The sequence below is a fragment of the Hirundo rustica genome, chromosome Z, assembly GCF_015227805.2.
Source record: "Hirundo rustica isolate bHirRus1 chromosome Z, bHirRus1.pri.v3, whole genome shotgun sequence".
NCBI lineage: Eukaryota > Metazoa > Chordata > Aves > Passeriformes > Hirundinidae > Hirundo > Hirundo rustica.
In genome coordinates, this window is record NC_053488.1 from 33894789 (window position 1) to 33920735 (window position 25947).

The 25947-nt window shown below is 37.7% G+C and overlaps 1 protein-coding gene across 2 annotated transcripts in view; it reads left to right on the forward strand.

Moving 5' to 3' along the window:
• Positions 1 to 22523, forward strand: part of SH3GL2 (SH3 domain containing GRB2 like 2, endophilin A1) — a 93362-nt gene extending 70839 nt beyond the window's left edge. For both annotated transcript variants that reach the window (XM_040090346.2, XM_040090347.2), the window contains exons 2-9: positions 3466 to 3534; positions 5734 to 5806; positions 10696 to 10839; positions 12720 to 12853; positions 13883 to 14041; positions 15302 to 15405; positions 18489 to 18619; positions 21027 to 22523. In XM_040090346.2, coding sequence (XP_039946280.1) covers positions 3466 to 3534; positions 5734 to 5806; positions 10696 to 10839; positions 12720 to 12853; positions 13883 to 14041; positions 15302 to 15405; positions 18489 to 18619; positions 21027 to 21226 — 1014 coding nt within the window. In that variant the 3' untranslated portion in view covers positions 21227 to 22523. The remainder of the gene's footprint in view (positions 1 to 3465; positions 3535 to 5733; positions 5807 to 10695; positions 10840 to 12719; positions 12854 to 13882; positions 14042 to 15301; positions 15406 to 18488; positions 18620 to 21026) is intronic.
• The last annotated feature ends 3424 nt before the right edge of the window (positions 22524 to 25947 follow it).

The window sequence follows — 25947 nt, forward strand, 5'->3', positions numbered from 1 at the left end:
ATTGTACATGTCAAATGTTTTCTGTGCTAACAAATTCTGATACAATAAATGCCAAACAGTGCAGGAACAACCAGACACAAAAATTAACCTGCAAGTAGCACTTTTTTATTTACCGTAGTGTGTGGACAGCATTTAAAAAAAAAAAAAAAAAAAAAAAAAAAAAAAAAAAAAAAAAAAAAAAAAAAGTGGTTAGAGACTGTCCTTTTTTTAAAATATAAATGTTCCTTTTCAAATGCTTTCTCCTGAAAAAGCCTGCAATGTTGGAAAATCTTCACCATATATACACAGATTTCTTCCCATTAAAATGTGTATTTCCCACTACTTTCTTTTACAAGTCAGCTATATCTTCATTGTGTTGAAAAGCTCACAAATCATCACAGCATTTTAGAGCCCATTTGAAATTTTTTAACAATCTGACGATAATTCTGTCACTGTGCTTCCTTATTGTGACAGAAAAAACTCAAAATGGCAAAAACAGCATGGAAGAACTGTAGAAACGTGTGGAAGAAATACTGAGCAATCAGGAATTAAAAATTAATATTGAATTTGATGAGCATGTACAACAGAGAGCATTCTCTTTTTCCATTGTGAATGTGTAAGCTTCATTCATTACTCTTTCCCATAGTTTTCATATTAATAAAAACTTTCTTTCTACCAACCTGTCCACTGTGTGACAATTTGATAGGACTCTGCTGTCAACAGCCTTCCTTTGAGGAATAGAAAATTGTGCCATGAATATGTATCTGGAGTTAGAAATGCATGCAATAAGGAGACTGTTACTTTTCAGTCTTACTGTGGTATGACCACTTTGCAAACAAGGCGTTTAATCTGCATCATAGGGGAAGGATGTGTATTGTTTTGGTAATCTATTTAAAGCTGTTTTTCTCCTCCTCTATAGAAACAAAGCTGCTATCTATACTTGCTGCCAAACTAGTATGTCATTAAATTAATCAAGCTGCAAACTCAGGTGACTATTACTTACATTCCTATTACTATGGCTTATATTCCAGCTCCTGTCAACATTTACCAAAATCTGTGTTCTTAATATTAGCTGCCAGGAAAAATAGGATCTTTATAAAGTTGGAATTTACTCTAAGGAACTACAGAGCCCTGGTTTTCAGTCAAATAAAGTATGAAGATACCAACAGTAAAACATGATGTTATTAGGGGTAGAAGGAGTCTGTATACTCTTGATTCATAAAAATGTTTTCAGTATATCCCCATCTTCCTTAAAAAGCCTAATTTTAAATCTGTTGTAAAGCAACACCCAAAATATTGATACCTTGAAATGACGTGGCCAGGGAGACTTTTAGTTTCTGGGTAGGTGTAGCTGTTAGCTGACGATGAGGGCCTGTGATGTAACTGTCCTGAGAGAAGAGACTCCTAGCCCCAGAAGGCTTGAAGGGTTAACAACTCGTCTCTCTCTCCTTTGATTGCCCCCTGTAACAGTACTTGTTACAGAGCTTTACAAGGTAATTTTCTGCTTAGCGAGCACACAGGTTTTTTTCACCACCTTAAATTAATGACTCTAGATGGTAAATGTAATTACCTAATATTGACAAGGTGAGCAAAAACTGAATGCAAGTTTAGAAGAGAGGAGTGACCTGCCTTTTTGACTATGCAATGACCACTCCAGAAGACTGTTGGTCTGTGCTTTTAAGTGTCATTCCTCAGCTAGAGTAGTGATGAATGTGAAAGAAAGAAGCAATTGCTATGGTTTATCGATGTGAATTAGGATGTTTAGGGCATCTGTGGGGATGAAAAGACATGTCTCTGCAAAGCCTCATCAACCATGAAAATATTTCAAAATTATGAAATGTGGACCTACAGCCAAAAAGGGCTGGGAGATTAATTACTTTTGAGTACTTTGTAGCCTTAGAGTTGAACTACAGATAGTGAAAATCTATTTAAAATACTTAAGTGCTAGCATATTAGCATACTGTTATTTTCAGGGATGTGAAATCTTTATGGTAGGAAGCTCCTGTGCAGATTTAGCCATATCTATAGTAGGATATCCCTTTGCAGAAGATTCATTCACAAAACTAAAAGTGAATAAATACTTTTAGAACACTGAAACTATCCCTTGTTCACTACTCCTAACAGTATGTGTTTGATTCACTTGGGGCTCTTCACTTAACACTTATCTGAAGGGCACAAGTATGGTAATAGATGCCACACAAATTCATTCATATCCAGAATATTGATAAGAAGGTGTCTCTGTGGTATTGCACATCTCTTTCATATAGGAAAGGTGGGATAAATACAGTTCCTTGTTTTTGTCATAGTATTGTTGTTTCATTAGCGTGCCATTTTGGCTACTAATTTGTAAGATGCTGACCGAAAACAAACAGGGCTGATAGCTATTTCCTATTGCACAGATAATTACAGCCTGCATCACTAAGCGCTTGGCCAAGATGCACTTGCAGCTTTGTTCTAGTGAACTGAAGTGAATTTAAAATCATACAGATGTCTAGATTTTGCTCATTGCATGTGAGTGACTGTGAGTATTTATCCTCTTTATACTAAAAAGTAGTTTAAAGGACAGTAGTTAAAACCAAGAGGGGAATAGTGATTTTTTTCTTTTGTTTCTTCTTCTTTATTGCTGGAATCACTTCACTGAAATCAGTAGTTAATAACTTATTTGGTGATTAATTCCTTATGACAAATATCATCCCAGTGAGAGATTAACACATTCACTGGATCATATGCACCTGATTTAGTTGAGGGATTATACCACTAAAAGACTTTGTGACTGACAATGTCAAATCCATTTTGAATGGTGCTGCATAACAGTTACCGTTCAAGTCTATTATTGTCAATATTACTGACTGTAAAGGGAAACATGGTTCAGTGTATTACATTGTATCAGGGAAATGAAGTAGCAAAATATAATTTTCCAATTTGTTTTCAAATGGAATATTTTATTAAAAAAACAGAGTATTTGCTAAAGTCATACTTAGAGTTCCCTTTATTTCTTTCTTTCTAGGTAAGTAAGTTGTGTATTTTACATATAACTTACATAACACTCTAGCTCTTTCATGGTGTGAGTATAGGGTTGTTTCTTTTTTAATAAATCTCACTGTCTATCAAGTTCTTATATAAACTCTTCATTTTTACTAATCATCTACTTTGGATTGAGTCAATATCTGAAAGTTCTCAGGCATGGATGCCTCTTGCCTTCTTCATGGCTAGAGCCACACCTTGGGAGTGTCTTACTGCTTTGTGCATAGGTATGGTTTCTATCCTTGGTCAAAGACTGGGTCTCTAAAGCTTAAGCAGTAATATGTTATTTCGGAGTGTTTAACTTTAGAGTGCATTTAAAGTAAGTTTTTCAGAAGGAATAATAAGTCTGACTGTTGTACTGACTTAACAAGAAAAAACCTAGCATTTCCACAAGGAAATGTTGTAGCTAGATTTTTCAGTTGTTGCTGAATCTGTTTGTTGTTCTTTTTTTTTTATTTGCAGAAAGTGAGTGAAAAAGTAGGAGGTGCAGAAGGAACAAAGCTTGATGATGATTTCAAAGAAATGGAAAGGGTAAGTCTATTTGTTATTACCATGGATTTTTTCTTTCTAGAACAGGAATTTCAAAGATTTTGTCCTGGAATCACTCAGAGAATTTTGAAATACTTTTATTCAGCAGGGCTGAGAGGGCTGAGTTTTCCATTTTCTATTTATTTTTGTTTTCTAACTAAAGGATATGTAATGTATAGCACTCTATAATGCAAATATTTCATTCAGACATTAAGGCTGAAGTCAGCTACAAATTAGCTGCCTTTAAACCATTGCAGAGGATCTCTGAAAATGGAGTCAGTCTACAAGACAGCCATTTAAGTGGTGAAGGGTGTTGGTAGTTCTCGGCTCCTTGAGTATCAAGACACTGGGCATGACAGTGGCACTGGGGTATCCATTTGCAGGTTCAGAGGTCCTGTTCCATTAGGCAGCCTCCACTGGCAATGTGCTTCAGGTAGATGGGGCTAGCCCTCCAACAGGGTGCTCAGTGAGGAGGGGGAAAAAAAGAAAAAAAGAAAAAAAGCCACAGCTGTGTGTGGCAGTGATAGTATTTCACCTGAAAGGATCAGTAGGGGCAGCATTTTTTCAGGCTTCAACTTTGAAAGGTACTACCAAATCTTGTAATAAAAGCTTGTGCTAGGAGATTGGTAAGGTAGGTATCTGATATATAACTCTGATTAAGAGAAAAATAACCTATTTATCTGTACATTTGTATAATGAGGTGGGGAGAAAATCTTGGATGGAAAATAAAGGGCATATGCTTTGTACTTTTTACAAAGAAAGCACAGAGCTGGTTTCTCTCTCTTAGCTTCTGTTTGAATGAGTAACCTGTATAGGCATTCCTACTGGAAGATGTAAACAAGGATTCAGAAAACTGGGGTAAAGTTTAGAGTGGAAAACAGGACATTGCAACAGCCAGGTGTGGGTCCTACATCATGCCTGTGAGTGGGATGGGTTGGCAGTCCAGGAGACAGGAGCACTGAAAGCTGAGGAAAGAATGGTGTAAACTTACAGCTGCCTCCACACTCCTCACCTGTCCCTGCGTCCACTGCCAGCTTTCCTACAATGGACATGACCCTCCTCCATGTCCTTCTGTTTCCTGGCCCCCACCATCCTCTGCAGCCTCCTAGGCATTTCTGTGTTCCCTGACAGGCAGTTCAGCTACTTATTCACCCAAGTCTGGCAGACCTCTCCTGCTGCTCTGTGTAAAGGGTAGAGCAAGACCCGACAGCAGTGGCAAGAGGAAACAGAAAGACATCATGACAGCATGATGCAACCAACCTATTTTAGACTCAGGTGTTCTTTTTTAAAATAGGAACTTGCCATTATGATAAAGGAGTTCACTCTGTGGGACACAAGCTACCCTGCAGGGAAATGCAATGTGTCCTCATAAATACAGAGTACAGAACATTATGGGGATCCCCCAATCTGCCAATGCAGCATTTTTTTTTTCTCTGAGACCTGATTTTGAGAGTAGGAATAGTTGCATACTTTGCTACACTCAGTCTAGGATGTGGATAGGGACTGCTTCCTAAGAAAGGAGGACTTCTTACTACAAAATAAAGTAGAAGAAAGTAAACCTGTTCAGTTCTAAGTTTTTTAAAATCCTAAATATGGGAATCAGCCAGGGAGAAATAAATGGTCAGTGCATTCATGCTGATAGGTTTCTTGAAACTAGGAACTGAGTGTTATTTAGTCTTCCTTAGCCCTGTTTTACCAGACCTTGCTCTGGAAGGAGTAAACAGCCCGTTTTATTGTTAGCAGTGACTTCTGCTTTCCTCTCATTTTGCCAGTTATTAGGGGATCAAAGACAGACACTTCTCCAAAAAGTTGTCAGTGACTGTCCTATCAAAAAGTTTTCCCTATTGTGTATGGTTTCCAGGGTGATATAAAGAATAAGCACTGTACAATTATTAAATATATCAAATGTATAAATAACACTATACAGTGTATCAAACTCCTAACACATTCTGAGGTATTTCCTAACACATTCTGTACTAATGGCTTTACTTGAGAATGAACCTACTATAAACTGAAGTGGTGGACTCACACTTTAGTATTTTTCCAGGTATTACCACCATTCTGGTACCAGGGCTGTTCTGAAGTACAGAAAAATAAAAATATAAGAAGAGTTAGAAGAATTTATAAGAATAAAATGAGAGAAAAACAACTTCTTTTTGTCTAACTTTCATGTTTCTTTTTGTTTAACCCTCTGTCCTCTAGAAAGTGGATGTTACCAGCAGGGCAGTTATGGAAATAATGGCAAAGACAATAGAGTATCTTCAGCCAAATCCAGGTAACCTAATTTTGCAATTTTACAATTTTGTAGCACTTTTTGAAAACGTAAGTCTTGTTGAAAAATTAAGTCTGACAGATCTCATCCTCATGGTGCAATTAAGGTTGACACAAAATCAGTGAAGTTGCCATAAAGTAAACAACAGAGATGAGTACAGGCCTCTGTGTTAGGGTGTCATGGTGAATGGAGACTGGCTTCGGAAGGCCTGTTTTCCTTTTGAATCTTCTTTCTTTATGTAAGTAGGCAACACACCCCCATGAGCACTTACTTGTAGGAACCAGCATGTCATCACAGTGATGTCGGTGACTGAAGAGATGGGGTCCAAGGTTTGCATGCATGAAGCCAATTTTATTGATTACATAGCTTAATATATATGCCTTTTCAGTTATGGCTAAAATTAGCAACAATCACATCTCGTAGTAACATTGCTAAATCATAGCTTTGCACAGACTTGCACAGGCATGTACGGTCCTGCATGGTTTGTCCCAAGCTTCTTCCTTCAGGGTTTTGCTTGACTTTCCAGGGCTTGCAGCCCACCAAAGTTAGCACATCTGTAAAGAGCTGAGCAGTACTATGAGCCCTGCTCTCCAATTGTATTCTCATATCGTGAGCATGGGGGGCTCCCTTGAAGCTGGTGATGTCTGTGGCTGCCCAGGGCAGCAGCGTAGGGCCTGCAGCCAGCGCCCGTCCCTTGGCTCCAGCCAGGTGCTGGAGGCATGGGGGCAGCTACAGCCCTGGCATCGGGCACAGCCCTGAGCATGGGGCAGGTAAGGCCCTGCAATCAGACCACACCTGGTGATCAGCAGAGGCATGGTAGGACTCTCTGCATGAGGCAGCTCTTTCCTTTACCTCCCCAGTCATTTGCCACATGAAGGAAAAGGACCAGGCAGTCCTTGCAGACCATGGAAAAGCAAAGTTCCAAAGCAATTTCCTTCATGGCACAAGAAGAGATACCACTTTTCCTCTGGTCCTCTGGCAATTTCCCGTCCTTATTACAGAAAAGGCATGGTGTGAAAGAGCTGTTGACATCATACTGAAGAAAAGGACAGCAAATCAAGTGTTATCAAATATGTCTGAGTTGATCCCTCAAAACAGAAACCAATGAGGTTTTTTCTATAGGGAGATGAAAGAACAGGTTTGATTGGGCTGGTGGAGAAGTACACGTTCCTCTTTTGCCAAAGGTTTTTCACAGAAAGGGGTGATCTGGACCTGCAATAAGCAAGTAAACCATTACAGGGAATATTATGGAGATTTCTGTAATGATGTAGGAACATAAGTGTGTTCAAACTAATGCATGTCAATGCCAGCATCACTGGTAAGGTCAATGGAGTTCACTTGTGATAAATCACAGAATCACAGAATGTAGTTTTTCCCCACGAGACTAGGCGGCTGCCGATGGCAAAAGATTCTGCTCTCTTTCACGGGGTGGGATATTACAGCTTTTATTCTCGAGTCCTGCCCTGCTTGGTTGGAGCCCGTCCTGATGTCTCGCCATTGCCAGAGAGCCCTGGCCCCTCCCCAGTCGGGGTTTTCCCCCAGGGGGCAGGGCCCAGAGGCAGGGCCCAGAGGCACCCCCCAATAAGGGAGAAGTGGGAGGGGAACAGAGTTAGGTTACATCTCAGTGTGGGGAATGGGCACTGCTGGGCAAGGACAGATCACATGATACATAGAAAAAACATTACAAATCCGATGAAATATAAACCCAATTAATGCTGTACAACAACAGAATATGCAGAGTTAGAAGGGACCCTCAGGGATTATTGAATCCTGGCCCTGCGCAGCACCATCTCCAACAGTCATGCCATATGCCTGAGAGTGTTGTACGCACGCTTCTCAAACTCTGTTAGGCTGGCCCTGGGACCAATTCCTTGAAGGTAAAATTAGGTCTTCTGTGTACCATAAGCATCTTAGAGTTTCATGGAGACCAAATTCATACATTTACACTGAGAAATTTTATTCCTAATAGCTGGAAATATATTTGAACTGCTGTGAAATGTTTCAGTGTCAGTATAGAATGCTGAAGGACTGTTGCTGGTACAGATTAATTGGTGGTATTTTTATTTTTATGTTAGATCACATGTTAGAATATTTTGGTGATGCTGACAGTGGATTTAAAAAAAAAAAAAAAAAAAAAAGACAACTCAAAAATGCAGGACTAGTATTTACAAGTCCAAGAGCTGCTAGAGAGAAAATAATAACCAGAAAACTTTCTATGTCAGCAGGTGAAATTCTGTTTATGTCTTGAATCCACAGCTTCATTGCTTATCATAATGTACTCTGCAGGAAAGGCAACAGGATTGGCAAACATTATGATGATAGTGATAAAATTGTTAACTGCTGTCAAACTGCTGTTAAGCAACAATGTGTAGACTGAGTAATAAGCTTTGGCTGTTTAGTGCTTCTGACTGCCTTCTTGATATATCTGAGTCACTATGATTGCTGTGAATCATGAAACAGGCTCACAGCAAAAGGAGAGAGCAAAATTTCTGCAGGTAGCTGCAATTTCAGGCACTTCAGGCAGATGCAAGTTTGCAGTGCTGCATGAAAGAACAGTTTCCATAGTCTAGCTTCATGTCCCTTCATCTGCTTTTGGCACATGCATGTAGAATAAAAAAATTAACATTGTAATCAACAGGAGGAAGATTCACTTCTGTTGTTCAACACTTGGTGTTGTTGGTTCCACTGGTAAGAGGCGAGGACTAAACCTTTTCAGCGCTCATCTGATCTTAGATTGTTTTATGTCAGTTGCAAAGGGGCTCCCTATAGTGAGAAGAATTGTAATTTACTTTTTCAGTGAAATAAAAACTTCTAAAATTCTCCCTACAGCTGTATGACCTTTTACACGGGTCACCAAAATGCTAGTTTCTAGTATTTCCAATTTGCTTTCTCACTTGCATAAAAATTAGGAAAATTGGGAAAGGGGAGGGAATTTAAGTTTAAAAAAAAAAAAAAAAAAAAAACACAACAACAACAGCAACAAAAAAACCACAAACAGGAAACAAGCCCTTTAACTGTAGTCTTTTAAAGAAGATTAAAAGTTTACCTGGGTTTGGTAGCAAGAAGAGGCATTTCAATGTAGCACATATTCCTTGATAAATAAGATATGCCTGGAAAACACTTGGATAACATAGTACTGTGATACTACAGATCACCTGGTGTTTTGAAACATCAATAAAAGAAGTATGTATCATTGTCTAACTTTTACTTTCTGTTCTTACCTTGCTATTCAGCATATAGCCGCTTCATTTTTTCATATTCCCTTTTATATTTTTTCCCTTTAATTTCTGAAAATACTCCCATTTGCTCCTGATTTAATTCAGCTTACTGCCTTCATTTCCCTGACTAATTTTGTTTGTGCCTTACCTTATTTTCTTTTGTGCTTCTGTATTTTCTTATTGCCACCATCATTTCAATGATAAGTTTGATTAAATGCAGTTTCTTCTACTGAAGAGTCAGCAAACCTGCTGACTGTAGTTTTGCAGTGAGTAGAAACAGAAGACATCAAGAAATTGAGGTGCTGGAAAACATAATCTGATGGCCCTCAAGGGTAGTGGGAAAACTAAAAAAACCATAATAGCTAAATGTTAAAAATACGTTGCTATTTCATAGCTACTTCTCAGGCAAAATAAGTACTGTGAGACTTACCTGATTTTTCTGAGTCTGTTTCCATGTCTGTATCTGTGCAAACAGATACATAAGCTGCAAAGTGAAACATATCAGCAACAAGAACTCTCTCTTGATATGCACTTTTAACAAGAAATATATGAAAAACATTTGTTGCCTCCAGTCTGCTAATATTTCATTTTGCTGAAGTAATGTGTGCAAGGTTGAATTTTGACCAATGAAATCAGCACACAACAGTGTGAATTATTAATGTTTTGTAAACAGGAAAACTAATTTTGAGAGCACCTTAAAAAGTCAAGCATTTGCAAGGGGGAAGGTAGAGGTATGTACAGCTGCCATCCAGTAGCACACACAGTAATGCACATAAGAAGCATGCTTTGAGTCTGCATTGATGGCAATAGGATTTAGCTGGAAAAATTTGAAGTCAAGTGGCATTAACTAATTCACTCTCTTCAGGCTATTCACATGCTGTAGTTGCAAAAATTCACTAAAGCACATCAGCAAATAAAATAGTTCTTTTATATTTGTTCTTTCTTTCAATTATGATATTTGTGTCCATAATATGATAGTATTATGATATTATTGATTATGATATTTGTGTCCTTTCTTTTAATATTTGTTCTTCAGTTGTGTGGCTGAAATAAAATGCAAGGTAAAGTACAGTTCAAAACCTTATTGAAGTAGGAGTTCCCCTACATCCTCATAAAAAACAATAAGTGTTGCAAAGTTGGCTGCACATCATATTTGGGGACATAGGATTTCCTTAATGTTCTACAACAGAAAAACTTCCAAACATTTAAAAAATGGGGGAACCACAGTTTAATCTTGAGTGTTCCTAGTCTGGATTTTTCCTTGTGGGGAAGGCTGGCTCAATCTGGTATCCATGCAGTACTGACGGATTTTAAGATTAAGAAGAATTTAGAGATATCTTTAAGATTTTCTTCTCTGTCACATGTCAAACATGCTATCTTGGGAGAGTTTCTGGGCTTACTTCTGTCCAGGTAACTTCAAGGGAAGCTTTGACTTAAAATTTCAAGACAAAGACTCATCTCTAGTCTGCCAGCAAAATAAAAATGGTATTGACCAACAACATTTCATTCCCTTGCTCTAAAAAGAATTGATAAAAACAGAGCTCCGTCCTACACTTACATAGTGTCTTTAAATTTCGTTTTAAGTTATTCAGATAAATTTAAACACAAGAATGGATTAATGCCTGTATAAGCAAATGATTGCATGTTGTAACCTCTGTCACTTGCCTTCTCCAGCTTCCAGAGCTAAGCTCAGCATGATCAACACTATGTCAAAAATTCGAGGTCAGGAAAAGGGACCAGGCTATCCTCAGGCAGAAGCCTTGCTGGCAGATGCAATGCTGAAATTTGGCCGAGAACTTGGTGAAGAATGCAACTTTGGTAACTTGTTTACGTTGCTTTCCATTATAATGCAATAAAAATGGTAGGAAAACTTCATATATCTTTCATTATTAAAGAGCTGCACTCTTATAGAGGAAGAACACCTGCAAGAAGCATTAGAGTTCTGCTTCTCTGCAAGAAGCGTTAGAGTTCTGCTTCATCCGGCTTTTCATGTAAGGTTGGTCTATGTCCATTTAGAGTATCTTTTGAAGATTTTGACTAATTTTTTTTGTAAATTGAAGTCAAATTGTTTCCATTTGGACCCATAGGCTATAGCTCTCTGTCATAAATTGTGATAGTGTGGGTCTGTTGGATTGAAATGTGTACATGTACAGAAATTTTATTATTTTCTATGCATATATAGAACAATGCTTTTGTCTTCAGAATCCTCAAACTGTTACTGTCATCATTGCAGGCAAGGAATAAAAACTAATAGATTTTTAATAGGCTTTGGCCTTTTTTTTTCTAATCAAATTCCATGTTTCTCATCTATTAACTGCTCCTCCCTCCAAGCCCAGATGAGTTTACAGCTGTCGGAGTTACAAATGTTAAACTGACTCTTAAAACTATGTTCAACACTAGAGTTCTGATTATAAAAAGATGACATTCACAACAGCATACTTTGTCTTTCTATCTTGGTTGTGTGGACTTCTCTGTGGCCATTTTTACATGACAACACACTGGACCTTCAAATGGGACTGCGAACAGCCTATTCTCTATTTGAACCATCATATAATTGTTTTCCTGACACAAAGACATCTAGAATGGAAAAAGTACTTTCTTACTTGTTTTATGTTATTCACTAGTTAACTTGACCAATGTAGTTTGATTTGCGCTAAATACTACTGATTTTTTTTAAATTGGTTGCCTCTCCTTTACTAAATTACAAACACATTTTTAAAAGGAAAATGAAGAACTAATATAATCTAGTTTCTGCAAATTGCTTTATATTCAGTGGTAACTGCACTACCATGCAGCAGAATAGTTATGGCAATTATTTTCACATTCTTAACTAATAGCGGTTATTACAGCAATTTGTCACTCTTTGTCCAAACCTGGAAGGCTCTCATTTTGCAGTGCGTTACTGGCATCTGCTGCTTGGGAGACAAAGCTTCTTCTGATTTCTCACCTATTTTGGTTTTCACACCCTTTGTATTCTTTGAAAGTGTTTTTTATCCCTAACCTATACCTCAAACCAGGAGTGTATGCTTGAGCTTCTTGCTTTTCTTTTTATGCAGTGGAAGTAAAACAGGATGGTAATTTTTGTGACCCTCAAGTTAATCTTGGAGGAAATTTCAAAAGGCAGAGTTATTGAAGTTTATGAGCTTCGTACACGTACTCTTGAGTAGTCTGTATAGTAGACCTCTCAAGTGTAGTAGTACTAAGAAGCCTATAATCTCATTGAAAAAACCCCTTTCATTAAAAAAAGCAATCTGTGAAATTGTTAAGAATTTTTACATTTGGTACGGTCACCAGTCTCACTAATAGAAACGAGGATACCTAGACTCAAATTAAAACAATTTTTAATGCAGTGTGGTGATGATACCACTGAGTAAATACAGTTAATTCTGTTCTAACTTATTTATTTCAACAGAGTGAGGAATGAACAAACAATAAGGAATGTGAAGGAGCCTTTCTTGACACAGCATAGAACCACAAATTCAGCTGTTTTACAACAAGGCATGAACTCTGGTGGCTGTGGGGGTTGCATCCTGCAAAATCTCTGTTGCTCTTTCACATAGTGCATCATCCTGTGTTTCTTTCCTAAACTTGAGACCTAAAATGAAATACTAACTGAAGTTGCCATGAAGTTTCCATGACTCTGTTTCATTCTACTGTGATTCAAAACTAAGTTATTTTGACTGCATCTTTTCTTTCAGGACCCGCACTTGTTGATGTGGGAGAAGCTATGAAGGAGCTTTCTGAAGTCAAGGACTCTTTAGACATGGAAGTGAAGCAAAATTTCATTGACCCACTTCAAAATCTCCATGACAAAGATCTAAGAGAAATACAGGTGTTTCCCTCAATGCAGCATTTTAATAATGCCAAATATGTCTATAGTTTAGAATTTTTGTTAGTTGTGTAGTTTAAAATGGGGCATTCAGGTTGAAAAATGACCTGATTTTTGTCTGATTTTTGGCCTGAATTTTATTTTTCAACTCTCTGTCTCTTGTTGATGCTTTAGAAAGGGAAAGATAAAAATCTGAACGTTTTTTGATGGCAAAATTTTCAGTCTTCTGCAGGCATGAACACAGTACTCTAATCTTGCCATTTGAAAGCTCTTTTCACAGAACACCAGTGTTTACATTCCATTTTCTAGTGTGTAACAAATGCTTGTCTGCATAAGCAACTGCTCTTCTCAGCTCAGTAAGGCTTTCATACTGTTAAACATGATGAAAGGTATCTTGGACTGTTTGATATTATTTAGAAAATGGATATTTTTAAATTTCATAGTGGACGATAAATTGATTCTTCTGAGAGAAAATAAACACCTCAAGTAATCATGGTCATGCTGGTAGCATTAACTTCTGGCCAGTTGTACATGGCAGTTGCTAAACAGATTAACGTGAATGTTACCTCAGTTAAGATAGCATTAAGATAATTTAGTGGTCTGACAGAAATGAAAAAAATATTTTCCATGTTGTTTTGTTTATGAATGATGTTACACAGACAAAAATGTACTAAGTTGTGTTTTTAAAAAAATTTTCTCCCACACATCTAGTGAAAAAAGCATAGTGTTCAGGTAATTCTTCATTAGAGTTAAAAGGCAAGAAACCTGCATATCATTTATAAAGATGGCAATTGAAGTTGTCCATTCTGCATGGCCTTTTATTAGTGTTGGTTTGTCATTTAGGTCACATTGCTTCTTAAATGATACATAAACCCATGCATTTCATTGTTCCATATTTCTCTTCACTGGGAAAGGGTTAGTAGACAACAAACAGCGCATACTTCCAAGTGTGCATGGACTATCTGCTTACAATGCAATATCAGGAGTGTTGGAGAAGGTCCTTTATTGTCGGCTTACATTTGTGTTTTTTAGCATCACCTGAAGAAAATGGAGGGTCGACGCCTGGATTTTGATTACAAGAAAAAAAGACAGGGCAAACTCCCTGATGAAGAGCTTCGTCAAGCTCTGGAGAAATTCGATGAATCAAAAGAAATTGCTGAGTCAAGCATGTTTAACCTTCTGGAGATGGATGTAAGATAACCGTTGTTAATCTTTGACCAGTCTTAGAAAGATATTGGAAGCACTTTACCTCTTGTTGAACATAGTGAAAGGCTCAAAATCTACAGTAATGAACAGTGTATTCATGTAGGAACAATTTCTTAGGTATTTTATAAGTAATTGAGCTAGAAAATATAGGTCTTCTGTAGCATTGATGTGCTTCCTAACTGCAAAGCATTACTTGGAAAACTTAAGTATCTTTCTTCTTAAGATTATGTAAATAAACAAATTCTATTTACTTGCAGTTATAGGGTTTGTACCAAGGCATTTTTGCTTATAGATTGATTAGGATTAAGCATTTCCTAGATTTATCTAGTGCTCTATTTATAATTAATGTTCAAATTTTAAAATTAAGCAAGAAAAACATCTCTATAACACGTCGACTGAGGTCTGTCATAGAATATGTAGTCAGGGAAAATTAATTTTAAGTATTTCTGTTGATGTGAATTATTTGACTTATTTTAAGTACACACCTATTCTAACTCCTCTTTTTGTTAGCAGATTGCTATAGAGGAGCTATAACAAACCTGGAACTATTTGCCTATAGAACTTAATATTTGCATAGGAATTAAATATATCTGCACTGAAATGAAAGAAATGTAAAAAGTTTGTAGTTTTAATCTTTGTAGTAACATCCATGCCCATGTGTGCAAATAGTGCTGGCCAACATTACACCATTGTGGCATTGTGCACTATGGAAACTGCTAGCAATTGTATTGCCCACAAAGTGGGGGGGTCTGGGTGTTTTTTCCCTCATGAAGTGGAATACTGCCTGCCCACACTACAAATATTCTGCATCCCAGAGTATGTAGTATCTTTCTGTTTTGGTCTGCTTCACAGGTCAGAATACAACAGAAGCATGACCATAGTCCCTATGGTTCAGCACTTTTCAAAGGCAGGGAGGGAGAGGGTGCATTATAGTCTCGTTACAGTCTTGTTTTTACTTTCATAGTGTTTGCTGAATGTGGTAGGTCTGTAGGCTGCTGTTCATGCAAATCAGCCATGAAGAGATGATAAGCGGAGAAGAGTTGAAGTTACCATTCCAGATCAGGTCATAACCAGATGTGGTAATGAATAGAGACTAATATGTAAATATTTACTGCTAACTACAAAGAGGAATCAAGGGTTTAGAGAGACAAGTTAAACTGCCTTTGCAGTGGACAGTGGTCTATTCTCTATTTCCTGAGTTGTTAGTATTCACCTAAGATCTGATATTTTAATGTTAATCCTCAGATTGAACAAGTGAGCCAGCTTTCTGCTCTTGTGCAAGCCCAGCTGGAGTACCACAAGCAGGCCACACAGATCCTACAGCGAGTTACTTCTAAACTGGAAGATAGGTAATGCACTTTTTGGAAGTTTCTTGAATAGTTTGATAGTTTCACAGAGGTAAAAAACCTGTGAGTAGAATGCAATGCTGTTATCTTTCTCAACTTGGAATTTGTATTTTTATGAAATCAAGGGCCATTTCATTTGGCGATTGGAAGCTGAGCTTTAAAAGTTTAGGAGATGCATCTACTTCTGTGTACGAGTTCAGGAAAGCACCTCAGCTGGGTAAAGCTATTAAGTGTAAGTTAACTGAAAGTAAGTGTTTATAAATACTCAATTCAGTGACACTCACAATTTTGGATTCCTTAGTCTTTGTGCATGTATTCACAAAGTGTGATCATTCTGAAATAAGATGTTAAAAATTGATTTTGTAAAAGAGTATCTTGTTGCATTCTTGTCTACTTGAAGATCTTTCTGAGCCAGTAGTGAGGCCCTCATTATTAACCATTTTATTAAATAATCCTCCTATTATCAGATCAAACTTGATATAAGACTTGAGCTACATCTTCTATCCCCATTTGTATAACTGCATATGCTATCAGAATTCCTACATCTTTTTAAAAAGAGTTTCATAATTTTTACCTTAGAATTTTTGTTTCCACCAAAACAGATTGATCACCTTCTCACACACACATCCTTCCTCAAAGAAATTTAACATTCAGGAAAGGTTTCTCTACCAATATGGTTCTGGCAGTAAAAGCTGTAAAAGCTTAGTAAAAGTTGGATATAATTCCCAGGAGGAGATAATGTTCACATACTGTGTGAAAGCAGCTGTTTTCTGCTATGAAGTTGCTAATACTGCTCAATCTGTCAGTATTAATTTTCTCAGAGCATGCATCCTGAAAACCTCATTCAGTTCTAAGTCTTAAAATCTTTCTGACTAGGAACTTGTTTTGGTGGTTAGGCTGTCCAACTGAATGTTCCTGGATACAGTTTGCAGTACTGTCTAAGCAGCTAACAGAACAATTTTTAGCACTTGCAAAAGAGTACTGCAATTCACTTTCTTTACAGAAGCATTAAGAATCCCTCAGGAACAGGTGTTTTATCTGGTAGTCCATAAATTATGCCATTAGATGAACATACATCTCTGCTCTAGATTTCACTTCCTGTATCAGTTCACGTGATCCCTTGCCATTTTGAAATTTCTGCTAACTGGCCAGTACTTTTACTTCAAATTTCAGCTGTGAATGACTTTATCGTTTCAAGGACCTTGCATCATAGTGCATCACTTGAACTAGTGAACCACCGTTTGCATCTCTAATTGTAAAGAGGCTGCTTGACTGCTGTAATCTGTTCACACCAGAGATGAGTCAGGGATATAGAGCTGACACTATCCAAACTACTAGTCTTTCCCTGCTGGTGATAGGCAAGTAGCACGTAATGCACAACCCCTGGGGTTTGGTTGCCTTTTTTTTTTTTTTTTAAACTATATGTACCAGAAAATAAATTATTATTTAGTTTTAAGCTGAGCAGACTTTTTCCTGTTGACTGTCAGTGGTGTCTGTGGCACAAACTGTCCACTTTCTAGGTACTCTTTAAAAGAGTGAATGGAACCTGTTCATGCTGGCTTCTGGCATGGACAATGTCCTATAACCACCAAGGCTGTCCTGTGTAAAATATTCACAAAATAAATTTTTTAAAGCATGAGAGAGACTGCAAAAACTATTAAAAAATTAAAAATGCACTTATCTTCTATTTTTGCTGGGCTGTTTAGATTAGATTTCAAGACTTTGTTCAGGAAGTACAAGTAAAAGAATTTAATTTTTTTTCTACACATCAATGGAAGGCATAAACTTCCTTAAAATGCCATGATTCCAGGAGGAAACATTAGGAGCTTGGCAAACATTGGGAAACTTTTAGTAAAATTAATAAATACTGGAAGGTCAGCAAATACTATTTTAAATTCCCTTTTTCACCAAGTGAATTGAGGATGCAATTTTCCGAACACAGTATCCTGACAGAGCAGCTGGGAAGCAGGAACAGCTTCTGTGGAGGTATTTCTTTTCTTAAGAAACATGGCTCATGCTGAGCTTTTGGGTAATTCTTAGCAAGTCATTAGAACTGTCCCCTTATAGTTCATAATGTGAAAAAAAAAAAAAAAAAAAGTGTTTGTTTCAATTGTTACAGAACTAGTTTAAGCATTTTTTTAAAATTTTTGAAAATTTTTCAATGAAAATGTAACTTTTGCTAATGAGTGAAACAAAAAAAAGGCTTTTAATTTATTTTGACCATTTCAATTATTTATGTGGGTTTGGGGTTTTTTTCTGGGAACTGACTTATATTGGTGTGGATCTTTTTAATAGATAAATCAAAATGTGCTACCATCACATTTTGGCAAGTCTAGGGTAGATCTAGAAAAGGTTCGAGAAATCAGCTTGTCTTTTAAGTACAGATCTAATGTTCATTCATATGTAGAATTAGAAATACATGTGGTAGTTGGTCTGCATAAGCTGTACTGATTCTGTTCATCCCTTCCTTGGATTTTACCCTGGAATCTGTAAATAGACCCTCCCCTAGAAACCCTAGATTTCTCAATTAGAAGAATAAGTTGAAATTAATAATAAATAAATGGTTATTTTGAGAGTCGGGAAGACTGGATTTTTTTCCCCTTGTGAAACAAGTATTCCAAATTGCAAATTAACCAAGAAAGCAGCTGAAGTCAGTACATTCCCACATAGTCTTCCGGCAAAATGAGGAGAGTTGGCATCAATCAACTGAATAATTAATGCTTGCAAGTGTTAAAAGCAAAAAGTCATGCTAAAAATGGGGATACGGATGTTTGTAAAGCCCTTCTCTAAGTGCTGATATTCCCATAACAAGTTTTTCTTTATTATGAGCTCTTTGGTTTTGTTAGGTGAAAGGAAGATAGACAAATTGCTAGGTTTCTAAAAGGAATGAAGAATTAACAACTTCATGGCACTGTCACATTGACTTGTTTTGGTAACTTAAACTACTGTTGTAAACAAAAAACTACTACAAATGACCTAACTTGTTTACTATGGATGATCGGTGGATGAGAACTTCAGCCTTGGAAATAAAGGTATTTGGTGCATCTAAGCTGCTAACAAGATATTTAACCTTCATGTTTTGGCAGAATAAAAGAGGCATCGTCTCAGCCCAGGCGAGAATACCAGCCCAAACCCCGTATGAGCCTGGATTTCTCAACTGGTGATAATACACAGCACAATGGAGGAATATCCCATGCCACCACACCCAAACCATCAGGTAAAGTCAGAGTTTGTGTCAATGCAAAAGTTGCATGCTTTCTTCTGTAGATTAGTTTTTCCATGAGGGAAAATGAGAATGGGGATGGTACATAAGAGAGAAATGTTTGAACTGTTGTTTGTTTGTGAAGTGTTCATATCCTCAGGCAGGAGAACAGAGATGGATTATGCACTGCTTTAAATGTGTCTTTTGGTCAAAAATTTCTTTTGTCCTAGAAGATTACCCTGAAATTCAGATATTTACAAAATAGGCATTTAGAAAACCAAAATAACAATTAGAAGTTTTTCATGAAAATGCAGAAACCTAAGGCCAGCCAGAGACCTCCGTAACCATATTCTGCATTTTTAAATCAGGTATTACAATGCAATGAGCCTAAAAGTAAAAATAACTGAAAAGAAAAACTAAGCTATATGAGCTATTTTTTTTGTCCAAGTGGGAGCAGCACAAGCATGATTAAGCACCAGTATGAGTGTGCATAATTACTATCTTAAAGGATGGTTTATTTAATATCATCATGTACCACGGAAGGCTTATTATTTGTTTTTTTGACAATATTGATCTGTTATACCATGGTAGGGTGGGGGCTGGCCTCTTTCCAGACCCTGATTTTAGTTATTCCAGTTTACCTCAGTAACAATTGCTATCATGTTCCACCTTGCAAGACTAGATTTTTTTCATTAGACCTTTAGTCAGGATTTCCTTTCTTTCAGTCACATCCTGATGTGAATTTTGATTTTCTTCCACATATAGACAGGAACAGTATCTCCATTTGACACTGGCAACTGGAAATTATTTTACACAATCTTGCAATCGGATATCAATCTCACTATGCTAACAAGGAGAAGGATATAATAGAGATTCCTTGTGCATGAGTGTTGCTTGAGTCTTGCATGCTGGAGTTCTCATTCCTTCAGTAATTTTCTTCTTCACTCCTTTTTTATAGTGTCATGAACACTTGCCTGTGCTAAGCCAGAGCAGACTGATGTTCATGTATCTCTCCAACATTTATATTTCCCTCTTCAGAGAGCAGTATTTTCTTCAATAGGGGTTCCTTCTTTCAAAGTGTTTATTGGTTTCAGAGGAACACCTTCTTTGAAAATTCTTGAATATATGTGTTTGGAGTGATTAATTCAAAGAGTTTATTTGCTAATTCTTCTAAATTGCAGCAATGAGGATACCAAACACGCCGTAAGGCTTGTTGATGTCAGCACAGTAGTCTTCATGACAAAGAAACCAAAATACACTGTGAACAATATGTAAAGAAAAGAAAATAAGATTTCACTATAGAATTTAATAAATTAAATCTGGTATTTGAAAAACTTGCTCTATTGAGATTTATAGAAATAGAAGGTTTTTGTCCTAAAATAACTCAAGCATGGGCCTTCTAAACAGAGTGGGTGCTCAAAATGGATATGCAGAATGTCTGAATCTGAAACTTACTCATCTTAAAGCCAGCATTTGTGAAAAATAGAATATATATTCTTAGAACTATCATTGTGGTGAAGTGGCTTGTGTTGGTTCATTCAGACCACTAGAAATGCATGAGCTTTTACTATGAAAATTCAGGTGGGGATATGTTTTTTTGCAGTTTAGTGCTGCTAAATCGTAAGTATTTTGACCAGTAGCAATTTTGGTTTTGGTAGGCTTGAAGCTATAGAGACTTCAGGGGGAGGGAAGAGGGAGCATATTTGTTAATTTCATATAACATATGAAAATCCAATCAAATTGACTTATAATGGTATACTTTAGCCATCCTAAAGAGTTTATGGTCGCATGTTCATGAACTGGCATATTAGAAAGCTCTCAATTTCAAACTTTTTCTGAGTCTATCCTGATGGCCCTGCAATAAAGTGTTTTGTGGGAATGGGGAATAAAATTCTTGGGAAATGTGATACTAAAATTCAGAGGATTAGGAGCATATACAGTGGTATAGCTGTACCCGTGAAATTTCCAAATAAAGGGCAAACACACAGTTATATCTTCACTGTTGTTTTAAGCTACCACTTACTCTACTGACCTGAGGTAAATAGACAAACATCTCTTCACCAGTAAAGCTGGAAATATGTTAGGGCTTTTGCTTAATTTTTTTGTGTTTTATAAACAGATAAAGATTAGGTTCCAAATTGATCATAGTTGTGTTTTCAGGTCTGGGCTTGACTATAGCTTGGTTCTTTTGGGATTCTCAGACTTTTACCAGCAGGCACTGACAGTAATTGAAGACTGTCAGAAGCTAGTAATTGTCTTCTAACAAAGTTTGTCAGTCCAAATATAGATATCATTGAAGAACTGTCATCAGAATATGAGTGATAACAGAAACAGCAAAATCTGTCATAGGCACACTAGTAAAATGGGTACTCTTAAGTGTTGAGATTTTTAAGCATGTTATTTCTGTGTTTCTTCTCCGTAGGTGTTCACATGGATCAGCCATGCTGCCGAGCTCTATATGACTTTGAACCAGAGAATGAAGGGGAGCTGGGATTTAAAGAGGGTGATATTATTACCCTCACTAACCAGATTGATGAAAACTGGTATGAGGGGATGCTTCATGGCCAGTCAGGTTTCTTCCCCATCAATTATGTTGATATTCTGGTTCCATTACCCAATTAGGAATGCTGATCCACCACCTCTGACACAGATACCTGTGTCAGTACCACTGCTTTCAAAATGCTGCTTCTTACACCTTACAAGTGCAAACTGCAGTGGTTAGAGTTACCGATTCCTAATGAGCATCTTTGGTTTACGTGTTGTTCATACTATGTGGTGGTGATGCGTTGTGTCTTCAGAGCCAGCACAGCGTGGATTAGTTTATTGACTGTGTGGGTCTGGTAGTAACCAGAGCCATTAGTGAGATGAAATGGGGAAGATGATGGCAAGCAAAGCAGGTAATTCATAGTGAAGTAGCGGGTAGTGAAGGTGGTGTTGGGGAGATAATGCCCATCACCACCGTATTACTTTTTCAGTCTTAGTTCTCTGTAAAAAGAGGGAAAAGTTCTTGCCATTCCATCTTTCCCTTTCTAATGATACAGTTCACACAAGTCTAACATTGACTAATCAGAATTGTATCTTCCAACCAAACTGGCTGGCTGTTCTCACAGAGAGAGCATAAGTGTAGATCCTCTGGCTTCTCAGAAAGTGAACCACTGTACTGTGTGTCCTGCTGCTCTCTGCTAAGTTTTATATTCTTAATTATTGTTAAAAGGCATATTTCCCTCCAGAGGTAAACTGTAAGCTATCAGATGGGGATTCCTGTAGTAGAAATGTTGGACCACAAACCACCTGAATTTGCCCTTCAGGAACTTTTAGCATGCTCACCAAAATGCCAGTAAATGGGCAAGATGGGGAATAAAACTGGCATTTATTTAATGTTTCTTGTCAAGTCTTGGCACAAAACCTTGCTGCTTAAGCACCAGATATCCTTTGTAAACTCATTCACTGAGGAATACAGTAACCAATGAAACACAACCCTCATTTCATTTGTTTCTGTCTGCCATGTGTTCTTTGAACATCATTTGTGCATACTCTCTCCTCAATGAGGACAAAATAAAACATGTTATTTTTTGTTGAGCAACCGAAGACATGTAACTGTATATACAAAAAAATATTTCCCATCTGTTTAGTTGGTTCTCCTGTGTTCCTCCTTCCTGCACTTGGTGTGTACAGTGCTGTGCCTAGCTTCTTGGCATTCTTTTGGTAACAGTTGCAGAAGTTCTGTTAGTTTAGTTATCCAGAGTTCTATTTATCTAAATTTTACAGACTCTATCAGAGGTTTAGTGTGCTGCTTCGAATGTGCCACTTCAGTACTGGATGATGTGAAATTAAAACAATTCCCTACTGCTTAATGTATAAACTATGTCATGGAAAGTATTGTTATTTCAAATAAATGCTGGGAGAATAACTAGAATAATATTGTGGGTTATTGCTTTATTGCTTTATAGTCTCTTTTGATAACTTCAGCCAACAAGGATTTTATTTTAGGAAGCATATTCTTAGTTTCCTGCAAATGCAAAAAATCCCTTTTTTTTCTTTTTCTTTTTTTTTTTTTTTCCCCCTTGGCCTTATCATTTTACTTCACTCAAATAAATCTCATGCATATAATGGCCTTTATAAGCTGGATGAACTAACACTGACCACATTAGTGTCTCAATGACTAGCGTGCAGTCTTGTAGACAGAGGTTATTTCTTATCAAAGAATCCTGGTATCCACAATGCTAATGGAGCTTGAAGATGTAGTAACTTATAATTTATTGATGGTTTTAAGTAAAAACAGAGATATTATCACAGGCAAAACAGACTTGACTTGGAGAAAATTAATTTAAACCAATTCAAATATTTTTGTGCAGTGAGATTGCGAAGACTCACTTTTCCTGTTCCAGTTCCAAAGCTCAGATTCACTCCTGGCTTTCCCCACCAGCTGCTCACTGACGTGGGTACTTGTAGGAGTACAGTACGTCCATAAAAGCTCCTCTGCTGCTTCTCCCTCTTCATTTTTTCCCCCCTTTTTCAGTGGTGAATATCTGCTGGTGTGTCATGGACTGTCTCCACCTTATGGTTCTTCAACCTTGGTGTTCCCTCTGCTAGGAGTGTTTCTCACTCTTATTTTCCCCCTCTTCTGCTCTCTGCCATATGTTCATGTCCCAGTGCATGTTGACAGAGACTGACAGAGTAGAAGAGTCTTTCAGAGACCTCATGTCTCTGAAATGTCACCTCATTCAAGGCTCACTTCAAGATCAGGCTGGACAGGGGTCTGAGCAAAGTGGTGTAGTTGTAGATGCTCATTGCAGGGGTCTTGGACTAGGTGGCATTTTACAATCCCTTCCAACCCAAACTATTAAAAAAATATAGAGAGATACAATTCCTGTAACTTCTTATTGCAGTTCAGTCCTATATCTTATGGCTGGCCACTAAGGAAGTTTCCGTCAGTGATTGGAAGAAATCTGTTGCAAACTCAATGGACCTGAAACCTTTTTACAAGTGTGTTAATTGTGCCACACTACAGTTACTCTTAGTTTGTGTTACTATAAATTGTTACAGAACTATTAAATGTATTAATTATCAAGGCCTAGCAGACATAGGTACTGCACTGGCACACCTCTGTTTTGTCAGACTCTGTTGCATTTGTGGATAGCATGCAGCCGCAGGGCAACAACCTCGGATAAACTTACATGATTTAGAGCAGAAGGGTGGTTGGTGTGCAGTGCTGCCCCACCGTGCTGAGGGTGGTTTTTAAAGTGGAGGGAATGGTAGTGTCTTTCAACAAATGGGACCAGGAGGATTGTACAGAATAGTCATCATCATGACATGGGCCTGGTCTTGACATGTTGCACAATCCTTGGCACTTCATTATGGGTCTGTTCTTTGTCTCCTCCAGGTAATACCTAAAGAATGCTTTATTCCTGAGATGTTAAGATCAAAATCTGACTTGGCTAAGAGAGGAATTACCAGGGATGACAAAAGTTTACATCTAAACCTTCAATACTAGGATAAAGAGGGTGATCCAAAAAGAAAAACAGAAGGGTGTTTGCTTTTGCACATGAGGCAGTTCAAAGTTTTGACTATGGAGCTCCGTGACTCTTTCATTCTAGAGTCACATAAGATATGTTGTTAATGGATATCATCTTTTTTTCTCTGGGAGACTTACTCTCATCCTGCTTGTGTGTGTTTTCAGAAATAAAAATATGACATGGGTTCCTAGTTACCAAACTTGGCTGCAGAACAGCTCCTCACAGAGGAAATTAGGAAGCCTGCCAGCACTAAGCTATCAACTGCCAAATATAGCTAAATGTTTTAGGTTTGATGTTGTTTTCTTTTTTTTCTGTTGAACTGTAAGGTTCTTAGCCTGCTTTATTTACTGCAGAGTTAATCTTTGTGAAAAACATAGCAAAATACCCCAACAGCTCCCTGAACAGTTCTCCATTTAAATAAAGAAGTGATTGAAAATGTGGGGTTTTTCTTCTTTTAAAATAGCCTCTTCCCTCCAGAAAGAAAGAAGATGGTAGTCAGATCCAGAATTTGTATTCAAATCTGGCTTACAGACAATTCTCCCTTTGAAGATAGTCATACTGCTTTTCCCACACAAACTACTTTGACAAGACTTGAAAACTGCTATGAGGACTTTTCACACTTCTAGATCTGGCAAATCTTTATGGCCATTTGTATGCTGAGTAATCGTTCTGTTTCAAAATGTGTCCTAAACTTCTCTTATCTCATGAAGGAAAGGATTCAGGTGTTTGCAGGTAAGTGGAAATGTGTCTTCTTCCCAGCACAGGAGTAGGTTTACTCTGCGATAGGTGAATGATGCAATGAATTTGGGCATATACTCAGGTAACACTGTTTAAAAGCAAGTGCATTCTGTAGATATGTTTAATTTTCTGTAAGGCACGGTAGGTTGTCTTAGACTTAAGTTCAGAATGTCTGGAATATTCTGTAATTATTATTTTACCATTTTTAAACTTTTAGCACTCTGGTAGTTCAAGCACTGACGTGGTGAGATTTCCAGAAGGCTTTGCTGTCTTTCCTTGCAATTTGATCTAAGGTATTGCAGAAGATGGAAACAGATTTGTCATACATATTCTTACTGTACACTGTAATGTACAGAAAAATTCTAAGCTGTTTATCTTTGTTAGTATTTCCTTGGAGATGCAGCACAGTGGAGCAGTCAAAGAAACAGCAGCTTCTGCTATGCCTTCTTAGAGCTGCTGGCTCTTGAAAGCTCTGGTAGCTCTGGGACACACGCAGAAAACATCTCCCTTTCAGGTGCCACTAGGGCAAACAGTGGACAAGCTGAAGTCCTTGTAGTGAGAGCCATCTGCTGGCCCATAGCTCATTTAGTGGGTAGTGGCAGCCCGCCGTGCTTCTTGTTCTCCCTTGCGCAGTGCTTAGAGCTCGTGTCTTTCATTTTCTCTCCACCTTTTGTAAAACATGGAATTAAAAATAATGCAAAGAAAGATACAGGGCTCGAGGTCCTCTGTCTCTCCTCATCTGTGAATGGAGAGGCTCTGGGAGAGGCTGGGCCTCTCTCTGACAAGATCTGCTTCCCCAGCACCTGCAGATACAACTGGTGCTCCTTTGGGTCACTGCTGAAACTGGAGGATTCAGCAATTTATCCAAACACCATGAACAAAGTCTAGGGACTTTCCTGTCCCTCAACAGTCACTGATTTGTGGCATGTCCTGTGCTCAGAGCTTTCACGTGGGCAGCAGTGTCCTTCAGTAAGCACTAGCTGTAATGCACATCATCAAGACAGCTATTTTAGTAGTATTTCTAATGATTCCCATAGTCACTCTGTGTCCTCCCAGACTACAGGTTTACAAGGTTTGCTAACAATGTGA